General features: G+C 36.8%; 1 protein-coding gene across 1 annotated transcript in view; it reads right to left on the bottom strand.

Moving 5' to 3' along the window:
* The window catches only part of LOC107711612 (laminin subunit alpha-2), a gene marked incomplete at its 5' end in the record, with an annotated part of 124,775 nt that overhangs the window by 21,885 nt on the left and 90,678 nt on the right, over nt 1-12,212 (bottom strand). Inside the window, 11 exon segments of the mRNA XM_016516614.1 lie at nt 1,303-1,462; nt 2,833-2,966; nt 3,189-3,332; nt 4,534-4,688; nt 5,335-5,517; nt 7,128-7,244; nt 7,359-7,461; nt 9,791-9,929; nt 10,910-11,070; nt 11,153-11,269; nt 11,346-11,556. Coding sequence (XP_016372100.1) covers nt 1,303-1,462; nt 2,833-2,966; nt 3,189-3,332; nt 4,534-4,688; nt 5,335-5,517; nt 7,128-7,244; nt 7,359-7,461; nt 9,791-9,929; nt 10,910-11,070; nt 11,153-11,269; nt 11,346-11,556 — 1,624 coding nt within the window.

Consider the following 12,212-nt stretch of genomic DNA (forward strand, 5'->3'; position numbering starts at 1 on the left):
ACACACACACACACACACACGCGCACACACACACACACACACACACACACACACGGAAAATCTGTATGTTTCTCACATGATTAAAAAAGTTCAGACTTACTATTCTAAAATACTGCACAATAATTCAAAATATATTCTTTCAAAACAAGTCCCTGCCACTGTCACCTTCGGTTTGCTAAGTTGAGGTCTAAAGGATGCTTAATATTCAGTAATACCATCCGTTTCATGGCACCGACACTATCAGATGAGAACAAAACTTGAACTGACTTAAGCTGAAGCAAATGACTTCACAATTAATGAATTTTGCAACACTGACACTGTTGAACTGATTTGAACACTGAACTGACTCGAGCTGAATAATGTCACAGTTGTTATCAGCTGAACTGAACTCGTTTCATAATGGATGAACTTCACACAGTTATTGAACTGAACTGAATCAACATTGATGTGAAAAAATGAGTGAGAGCTGCTTTACAGCTAATATTTTGCTTCTATCATTTCGAAGTTTGCATCATTGATTCTGTGACTTTATTTTTCTTATTACTGTAAAGCTGTTTTGAATTCATCTGTATTGTATAAAGCGCTATTGAAATGAAGGTGACTTTAAGCATACTTATCTTGGTTTAAGGCAAGACACTACAGGTGAATACGCTAAAAATGTTAACTAATGGATCTTACCATACTTCTCCTGCTGATTAATCACAATACATAAAGACAATTGGTTTGTATTACAAGTTTTTTTAAATGCAATATTTAAATATGCAAATGAGACATCATCTGGATTCTGAACACTGGGTGAGTCGGGTTCAAATTTCTTGATGTTGTTGTTGAATTAAAGGTTTTTACAGAGAAGATTGTGGATTTCTCCTTTTATCACTCCATAAATCAGAGTGTAGAGAGATAAACATTAAATAAATATTTTGACCATATGAATAAAATGTTCTAAAAATCACTGTGAATGATATATGAATAAACCGCTCTGCTAAACCTTTCAGAATACAGACAGGAATAAAACTGTAAAGTGCTGCTGACGTGGAGAAAAACTCACCGCGTTTAAAGATACGAATTGAAACGGAACTCTACAGACAAATAAATAAAGTGCACACTTAAATGTGCATTTTGGATGTTTTATTTCCACTAGTCTGAAATAAGTCGTGTTGTGCAAATTCTCAAAATTGACCCGTGTATGAAAACAAAACAAAACAATGCTTTTGCCTGTAGTGTCTGGCTTTAAAGATGTTTTTACTGAAAAGCCAGATTCAAATACTAATGAAGAAAATGCATTGCAGTGATCTCTCTCACCTTCACTGAGCCCAGCATGCCGCCGACAAACAGGTAAGCGTTCTGGTCCACATCCAGCACGGTGTAGGTCTCGGGTGATTTGGCACTTCTGAGGGTCGGTAAGATGCCTGTTTTGGGTCCCTCCAGCGCGTGGACCGAGATACTGCCGTTCAGCCCGATACTGGACACCACCAACGTGAGAACAAGACCAACACTTCAGCCACTAATAACCAGCAACACTAATAACCAGCTGTTTTTCTTTTCAGTCATGATTAGTGGAAGGATTGTACGTAATCAACATTTCCCCCAAACACTGTTTATCTTTACTGCTTCATTAGATGTCCATGTGAACTCAAATAACATTTTAGTTTTGTAAAGAAAATGTAGGCATCTGACTACAGAACTAACGTCTGGAAAGAAATCAAAATCATTTAAGAAGCATTAGATAAGACGTAATGTTATTTTGGCAGAAATTATGACTTGGTTTCACTGAATTAACACTTTAAAACGTTTGAATATTTATTCTGAATCAAGTACATTTTTCTTAGTCCACTGACAAATAGTTTTTCTTGATTTTAGCATAAATAAAATTAAATCTAGCGAGGTTTCAACTTTAGACAAGGAAAAATATTTCAGTAGCGTATTACATATCTGCAATATTGTTTAAAGATGTATTCTCCGAAAACCATGGAACACAATTTCCAAGAAACAAACAAACAAAAAGGTAATTGCAACTTTTTTCATCTCACAATTCTGACTTTATTTTTCACTTTTTCAACTTTACATCTTCCAATTTCTTTTCTCTTTTTTTCTCTCTCTGAATTCTGAGTTTATATCTCTTTTAAGGGAGCCTAATTTCATGGCCGAATGGATCTGTCAGTATCATCAAATGCATATTATGAAATGCATAGAAATTTCTAAATAAAAATAAATACATAAATAAATAAATAATAAAAGTCTAAATTGCCAGATGTAAACTCAAAATTGTGAGAACTTAACTAAAAAATTAAGTCAGAATTGTATGTAATTTCAGATTTTTTTTTTTTTTACATATTTCCTGAAAATATATTTCCAAAAAATAAATAAATAAATACTGTGTATATATATATATATATATAGTATATACATGTGTGTGTGTGTGTGTGACACTGGAGCACAAAAGCAGTCTTAAGTCGCTGGGGTATATTTGTAGCAATAGCCAATATTTATTCAGGTATTCAGCTTTCAGAATTTTTTTCAATTTAAAAAAATTGACCTTTATTATTGGTTTTGTGGTCCAGGGTCACAAACACACACACACACACACACACACATATATAATTAGATGTTAACTCAAATTGTGAGAAAACTGAGAATGTAACAACTACCTTTTTTATTCTGTGGTCTCTTACACATGATTTTACACAATTTCCCATCTTAAGTAACTATATCTTGTTTTAAGGATGTGTAAGGGTGATAAAAGGTGATAAAACGCTGATAGAAAATGAGAAAATGATTTGCTGCACTGTTGTCTTTCAACAAAACACACAGTGTAAGTGAACTCTGAATTACCGTGAGGCCTCGATCCGATGCCAGTTTCCATCGTTGATGACGAGATCGGGATATTCGACACGGCCGACCCCTGATCCCACATCCCACAGGAAGTTCACCTTACCCTTCCTCATCTCCACTGCCAAGAAATCCACCTACACGTGATTGAGGAAATTCAGCTCTCGTCAAACACGACATTATGTGTGTGTGGAAGAGTAATGAGCTCTTATTATTTCCCTCTCTCAGCCGTGGGCAGCAGCTGTTTAAGAGAAAGTAAGGAGCTCGTCATCTTTGTTACTGACATGTCCAGGAGTGTGATCCACAGACTGATCTCTTAAGCAGAAGACCTGAAGAGATCCAGACAGCTTTACACTCACGTATTTGGCCGATCCGAGGTAGAAGAGCAGGTTATCAGCAGCAACGGTCTTCAAATGGAGGATGATGGTGTTATAGCGGCCTTTCTTGATCTCTGGCCGGTAGGTGCGGATACAGCTTCCACCGGATGACACAGACACCTTAATCTAGGGGTCAAAGGTCATGAGAGGTCAAGCCAGGGAGTGCAGACAGCACACGATGAATGATCTTGTTTCTTTCCTAGCAGCAAATTACTTAAGGAGACATCAACAAGAGCATCTTAAAATTAAAATGCTTCAACATTTATTGAGCATGTGTGTTCATAGCAAGTGTTTAAATGTTAAATGTCACGAGTGACGTTCGTCTGTGTCTCATTGTTTGAGGACATGAACACACCAACTTCATCTCCAGAGCTGCTCCAAGCTTTACAATGTTTCTTTTAAGAAAAACTACCATCAGAATCTCAAAGGTCTTCACTAAAACTCGCCAAAATATAAGTTCGGATTAACTTGAAGCAACTATAACAGAAATGTATTACTATTGTAGAGTAATGTACAGAATGCACGTCTTAATGCAACAGTGTTACAACTACGACTAATAAAATTATTATTAAAAATGCATTTTTAAGGAATAATCACAGAGTTAATCTTAATTTTAACAGTAAAACCTCTGTGTTGCAGCACTTTGGCAAAAAAAATTAAAGTGTTTAGTTTTCATTTGATTAAAAGATTAATTCAATTGTTCATGTTTTATGCCAGACAAATTAAAACACACCACGCAGAATTGCTGGGAAAAAAAATTAAATAATAAAATTAAAATAAAGAAGTAAATAAATACATATCTGGAAACAAAATACATATCTGGAAAAATAAATAAATATCTGAAAAAAAAATATATATATATAAAAATAAGTTGTTTTGATGAATTAAATTGATTATGCTTGCTTTTTGATTTTGATTAAAAATTTAATTATTTTTTATTTTAAATGAATTAAAATGATAAAATGATAAAATGATAAACAAACAAACAAACAGAAAACACAGAATTAGGTAAAAAATGAAACATATTTCATATAGGGCCCTTTAAATGTAATTCTGGTTAAACTTTTAGTTACGTTTCATGATTTCAATTAATTAAACACGTTCTTTGATTACTGAAATTTCATTTAATCATTAAAAACGTCCAGGAAATGTAAATGAATAAAAACAACAACAACAACAGAAAAACAGAATAAAAAATAAGAATAAAACGGAACTTGGTTAAAAAAATAAAAATAAAAATAAATAAATAAAAGGATTTCACAGGCTATTCTCTACAGTGTAAGATGTAGATGAAGGGTTTTCCTGGAGTATGATGGGCAGTACTCACAGAGTTGGCCTGTTTGCGAGCCTGGCTGATGAGCTCTTTGATCTGCGAGATGTTTTTCTTCAGGTTGTCCTGGAGCTCCTGAATGGGCTTCAGTTTCTCCAACAACCTATCGGCCTCGTTCTCCACATCCTTGACTTTAGCTCCGGCCGCGTGAACTACAGACACACACGCAGAGGAGCGGCCGTCACCAACATTAACACACGAGAGCGAGACAGCAGAAAATAAACACCACATTAGAAACATGCCGGAGAGCGGAGAACGAAAGGCTCTAACAAAAGAGTGCAGGAGACTATGAAAGACTTCAGAAACAAAAGCGAAAATGGGAAAAAGAAGTGACATATTATATATCTCTCATTTGCAGCGTAGGCAGCGAAAGACATGGAGCTGTTATTTCAAAAGAGAAGATGAGAGCAAAAAACGATCTGTAATTAGCTAAAGCGCTCATTAGGATAACAAGCTTAGTGAAGCTTTCAAAGGCTGCGTTTAATCCTGTTGGGTTGAAACAAAGAACGGAGAAAACACTCTCTCTGTACATGCAGCGCTCCGGATAAAAGCACCATGCTGAAGCCTCGGGGAGCGGAGAGAGCTCTTAAACTCATTCGCACAGATGAAAGAAGAAAATCGTGTATACATACTTATTGCTGTCGACGTTCAAAATCAAATGGGGGGGAAAAATACCAAATAAGCATTTAAGTGATCTCGTAACACAAACATTTCAGTTAAGAAATCAAATCTTCACGATCCATGCAGCTGTTGTCTCTATAAAGAAGGATTGTTGCTGGAGTTGGATGGAAGTCGTACTGTTTTTCTCCGGGTCTTTGATCAGGTTGTTGGCTGTCTTGACGTCGTCCTCCAGTTTGCTGTGGTTCCTCTTCAGGCCCATCAGGTTGAGGTTCATGTCCTTCAGGCGGTGGAGCACGTCTATGGCCGTGTCGTTGGCCTCCGCCGCCTTCAGCTTAGTGGCCTGGATCTTCGCTGCCAGATCTACCGTCATCCACACAACGAGAAAATACCATAGGCTTAGCTGCACGTCTCAAACTTCATGCTCACAAAGCTCAATAACAACATTCGTATGAAGAATACACCCAGCTCATATTTTACTCCATAATCAAAGAAAAAAAAGAAAGATAAAGATAAATTAACCTGTTTAATTAAGAACTATTTATTTATTCTGACTTTATTTTCATGACAATTAAGCACATTTCAGGCATCCAGACATTTTAATGTTGAGTTTTCATTACATTTATTATTTATTTCTTGTCAATGATTCTCAGTAGACTGAATCAGCATTCATTTACATCAGCACTATGAATTATGGAAGCCCGTTTCCAATTGCGACTTTTTATCTCACAATTGCGACTTTTTTCTCTCTCATAATTGCGTGATATAAACTCGCAATTGCGAGAAAAAAAGTCGCAATTCTGAGAAATAAAGTCAGAATTGTGAGATAAAAAGTTGCAATAACCTTTTTTTTTATTTTTTATTCAGTGGCGGAAACGGGCTTCCATAACAAATACTACCAAAATGAAAAAAAAAAAAAAAAATACTTTCTTGTTTAATTATATTAATCAGTTATTGCTATGGTTATTATTATATTTTCAGTAATGAAACTGGTGGAGAACTTTGTTTAATTGTCATAAAATCAATTTAACAATCCTAAAAAAAAAAGTTCTCAAACTAGATTTCAGTTTTCTGAAAAAAATATAATTTCTTTTTTTTTCTATTAAAAGGAAACATGCTTTGTAAGACTCACTCATACTTATACATTTCTATTTTAAAAACAATTATCTGTGACAAATTTATCACCTTTCTAGATTACGCTTCTTGAAAATATACTTGAATCATTTTTACGAGAATTTTTATTCTGAATTGTTTTACTTTTTTATTGTTAATTTTATTTCTTACTATTTTGATTATTTTATAATTATTTTAAAAACCTTTTATATATAAAGCACTTTGAATTATCATTGTGTGATATATAGGTTTTTAATTTTAATTTTAATTTCTATTTAGGTTATTCTTAGTAATTCTAGAACTTCAAATTAAAGTTAAAAAAATTAATCTAACATTTATTTTATTTCAAGCTTTCATTTACTGAAAATGGTTTTTAATAGTTTTAGTTTCAGTTAACACCACTGACTTGATATTTTACTGACTCAGTTTTCTCAGGCAGAATATGGAGGTATGAAGGCAACAAGACACATCCAAATCCAATGCTTCCCTATTATCCTGTCTACTAAGATGCCTTCATCTGGGCTTTTTTTTTTTAGAGCAGCACAGAGTTGCCCTTTACAGTCTATGATGATAACCCACAATTCTGTGTGTCAGATGTGGAGGTTGGTGCTTAAAATTGTTTTAAATCCTTAGAAGTGCCATTGTGAGGTTCTAGATAACTGTCTGAAACCTGTTGTGTGAAGCAGTGAGACAGATGCTTTAGGTTTCACACACGCACACGCACACACACACACACACACACACACACACACTGCACTCAGTGGTAACCTTGTCCTGACAGGACCTGTATCAAATGTGTGACACAGACACACACACGCACACGCACACACACACACACACACACACACACACACACACACCATCAGGGATGGCGTTGAGTTTCTCCATTGTGTCGTTCAGGCCTTTCTGTAAGTCTTTGTTCTTTTTGTTGGCTCCTTTCAGTCTGAACTGAAGAGCACCCAGATTCTCTCCATTTTCTGAAAAAAAAAAGAAAAAAAAAAACGATGTTTGAAAAAAATAAGGTTTTTCTTGGGAAGATTTGTGAGAAGCCGCAGGACGCTGAGGACGGTAATCTAATGGGGGTTTTTCACCTTTCACGTCATTGTGCAGTTCTTTGGCCTCGTTCCACAGGCGGTGGCTCTTCTGAACCGAACCCTTGGCCTGGTCTTTCAGAGATCCTTTGGGTCCTGAGGCCTACAGACAGGACATTACACACACATTAGAGCGGATGCCACTCATGCTTCAGACGCTACAGAACCTTCTAGAGGGAGGGACATGTTTTGGAGATTTGTGTTTTATTGGGGAAAAAACTCAATGCAATACAATATAAGATAAAGGACTGTCATTTTTAAATGTGTATATGTGCCACACTTCATGGGAATGAACCTGTAGTACACTATCTGTCCAGTCTTCAATGATCCTTCAGAAATCATTCTAATATGCTGATTTGCTGCTGAAGAAGCATTTCTGATTATCTTCAAGTAATAGTCACAAAAACAATGGCCCTGGTTGTGTGGCGCTAAACAAAAATTATATTCTATATGAAACAGAACACAGAAATCAGAAATGTTGTTGAACGTGACACGATCAGTGTGTTCTTGTCATGCATTTTCACGCTGAGAGAGGGTTAGAGGATTGAAAGCTCATTTTTAGTATTGTTGCATATTGTCAGCTTTGACACTGTTGTGTGAAGCACCCTTGTTCAGTTTTAACCTTTCGCCCCACTATTTCTGCGTTAGATGTGAGAGGATGATGAAAGAGGGTGAACGACAGGAGCGAGGGATGATAACCGGAGAACAGGAGGAAAGCTTTGATCTCTGAAGCAGGACAAATGGAAATGAATTGAACAGCTTTAACATGACCTGCCTGAGGTGTGGAGTGAAGCACAGCATTTCTAGACATTACAGACGAGCTCCTGACAACCACACAGGTATCCTGGATGAATTGTCATAGCAATTCAACAAGAATATACAGTGGTGTGAAAAAGTTTCCTGTTTTTTTAATTGTTTGCTTATTTGTCACACTTAAAAGATTCAGATCATCAAACAAATTTTAATATTACACAAAGATAACCTGAGTAAATACAAACTGCAGTTTTGAAATTATGATTTCATTTATTAGAGGAAAAAAGCTGTCCAAACCTGCCTGGCACTACGTGAAAAAGTAATTGCCCCCTAAATCTAATAACTGGTTGTGCCACCCCTTTGCAGCAACAACTGCAATCAAGCATTTGCGATAAATGGCAATGAGTCTTTCACAGGAATTTTGGCCCACTCTTCTTTGCAGAATTGTTTTCATTCAGCCACATTGGAGGGTTTTTGAGCATGAATGGACTGTTTAAGGTCATGCCACAGCATCTCAATCGGATATATATATATATATATATATATATATTGTTTATGTTATATGTCAGCGGTTCTCAAGTCCAGTCCTGGCGACCCCCAGCTCTGCATATTTTACATGTGTCTCTTATTTAACACTGATTCCGATCATCAGCTCGTTAGAAGAGAGCTCCACGCATGAACTGTGTTCCCACTGATATGATCCCTACACAGTGTTCACTGCTCCCTACTCCTGAGCACAGGACATCTGTTGAACTTTACTTCACTTCAGAACATTCATTCATGGATTTGCGCTACGCCACGGCCTGCAGCATCTTCACACACAGATGAAACTTACTAGAGAAGTGTGAAGTGTGACATAATATACCTCTGTAAATAAATACAGCTGAAATTCACATCTCGCACACTTTAATGCCCTTTGAATGAACATACACTCTTCATACCTTCAAACTGGAGTCACTGTTCTATGTAGCAACAGCAAATTTCCCCTTGGGGCCAATAAAATATACTGTAACTTTGACTTTGAAGACAGTCCCAAAATATCAATTTTAAAGTGTCTTTAGCACCACAAGACTTCAAAAAATGCAAAAATAATGGTTACACTTTATTTCGATAGTCCACTTTAGACATTCTAATAACTATAAGTAACTTTGTAACTACATGTCAACTAATTATCATTAATTTGCAACTACATGTCTACTAACTCTCAGAGTAGACTGTTAGGGTAGGTTTAGGGTTAGTAGAATAAGTTGACAAAGAAAGTGTTAGAAGATATTAAGCAGACAGTCTACTAATACTCTACTAACTGCTAGTTGACATGTAGTTGCAAAGTTACTTACTGTTAATAGAATGTCTAAAGTGGACTATCGAAATAAAGTGTTACCAAAATAATTTTTAGTTCCCTGCATTTCCCTGTTTGCCATTGGCTGGGATATGACCTGTTGCAGTATTGAAAAAATGAGCAAAAATGTTGTCTTCAAAAATGTTGACTTTTCTGCTCTGACACAAAAATACATGATTTGAAAAGACGTGTGTACTGTAAGTAAAAAAATAAATAAATAAATAAACCGAATGTGAACTAGCTGCTGCCCATGTGGAGCATTTCACAACAGTCACTGATGCAGACAGGAGACACTGATGATTCTGTGTGTGTGTGTGTGTGTGTGTGTGTGTTTCCTCACCAGCTGTAGAGCATCAATGCTGGCTTTCTTTGCCTCTTTGGCCACCTTATCAGCCTCATCGATGTAGTTCTTGATGTTGGTGTAAGCCTTGAAAGCAGCGGTGGCGTTGAAGGACAGGTTCTTTGCCTCAGCTAGAATACTACAGAGACCACACACACACACACACACACAGAGTCAGATTAGTGAAAGAAGACAAAATAAACCAACCCAGGCTCACTGGAAAAGCACGCCTGTGGTCACATTTCCACAAACTGATATTACATTGCTTCGTGCATTGCTTCTGCACATTTCGTGACACTTTTTAAATGAAATGTACAGTGAGTGGCACTAAAAGCACATTCTATCCAAAACAGGTGAATGTGAATCTGGCAGCGTTTTATTTCGTTGCTTGTTGTACGTATAAATAAAGTAGCACCTACACTAAACCCTACACTGACCCTAACCTATAGTGCTAAAAAAAACAAGTGTGAGATAAAACGCATTTGCTGAAGCAAACATGCCATTTCTTTATAACTTTATTTGAAAAAGGACCATGTACAATTTTAACATAAATGTTTCCATTTCATGCATTGCACCGAATTTAGCCAATGGCTAGTTTTCATCCGCGGTCCTTAGGCAGGTAATCATAATCACAGATAAACATAAAAACAAAATAACAAACACATACAGTACAGTAATACTTATACACATCCCATCAGAGCCAAAAAAATAAAAAATAAATTTCATCTGGTTTCTGCAAGTGTCTGAGCTCTTTAATTGTGACCTGTGTTTCACAGGACTTTTCACAGATATCTGTGTGCTTCACATCGCAAGTGCAATGCTGCACCGGCTGCGCTACCAAGCAAGTTTACTGTGTCAGAAAAGCCACACACGGAGATGGTTACGTGATGCAAATGTAAAAATGTATTACATTTTACAACTCGTGCACTATGGTTAAAGTGTTTTGATCTCACAACATAGTATTGTGCAAGAAACCATGCAAAAATAAGTCTATATTAATCGATAATCTGCCCTTGTAATCATAATTTATTTGAAAAGGAATAACAGTTGTTGGTGTTTTACTGCCTCTAGTGTTTATTTAAGCTGGAAACTGCAATGAACACAGACACACACACACACCTGTCGAGTATGGCAGCAGAATCGTTGAGCTGGCCGGCGTGGTCCTCCGCTCTCAGCAGCAGATCAGGGATGGAGTCGTCCAGACCCCGACCCAAACGTGCCACCTTAAAATCCAACTTATCGTGCAGGGGACCCAACTCTCTGGCCATCTCCTCCAGCTCCTGCAGACGCCAGTCAGTAAGCCACGGCTCTGACCAGTGGTTATTGTTTAGTAACATTTCATGTGTCCAGTGTGAAACTGACCTCTTTGCCCTGGTTGATGCTGTCTGAGAGAGCGTTAGCTTCATCCAGCATCTTCTCTCCTTCCGCCAAAATTCCCTCCATTTCCTTTTTCTGTTTACCGGCCGCATCCCTCTTTCCCTGCTCAAACATAACAAAACGCTTTAGATACCATACGGAGCGTGTCATAAGTCTGTGTGTTTGTGTAAGTGTGCACCTGCAGACGTTCGAGGTTCAGTTGGTTGTTATCAGCCAGTCCTTCGGCCTGCTTGGTTTTGTTGTGCGCGTCCCTCAGCAGATCCTGAGCTTCGTCCAGTTTCTGCCTGTAATCGCCCATTTTATCACTGACCTCCTTCTTCAGGTCCTCTGTGGCCTGGTGTGGATCTCCAAACAAACGCTTCACTCTAGCCAAAAGAGCCTCTGCGGCACTATAAAGATGAAGAGAGCGAGAGAGTGAGAGCTCCTTATCTGTGACTCATGACACAAGAAAACCCTTTAAGAGACTTTTATTCAGCAAGGATGCATCAAATTGATCAAAAGTGACCGTAAATCATTTACAATGTTAAAAAAAGACTCTATTAAATAAATGCTGTTCTTTTGAGCTTTCTATTCATAAAAGAATCCTGAAAAAAATTTTTTACCACAGAAACAGTTTTTAACATTTAATAATAAGAACCATTATTAATAACTGAGCACTAATAATAATTGAGCAGCAAATCAGCATATTAGAATGATTTCTGATGGATCACGTGACACTGAAGACTGGAGTAATGATGCTGAAAATACAGCTTTGATCACAGGAATAAATTACAGTTTAACAGGTATTCACATAGAAAGCTGTTATCCATAATTGTAATAATATTTTACAATATTGCAATTTTTACTGTATTTTTTATCAAATAAATGCAGCCTTGGTGAGCATAAAAAAAAAACTAAGAGACGTTTTTGTTTTTGCACACACTGTTCCTTCAATAAAATCCTACAACCCTGAATGAAGATGTCACGATCAAAGCTGAAGCTGAAAACTGTATTTTGTAAGACAACTTTTGTCTTTTATTAGGAGACAGGAGACCTTTGAGGAGAC

Source organism: Sinocyclocheilus rhinocerous, unplaced genomic scaffold (assembly GCF_001515625.1).
Source record: "Sinocyclocheilus rhinocerous isolate Xijiao unplaced genomic scaffold, SAMN03320098_v1.1 scaffold2012, whole genome shotgun sequence".
NCBI classification, from domain to species: domain Eukaryota; kingdom Metazoa; phylum Chordata; class Actinopteri; order Cypriniformes; family Cyprinidae; genus Sinocyclocheilus; species Sinocyclocheilus rhinocerous.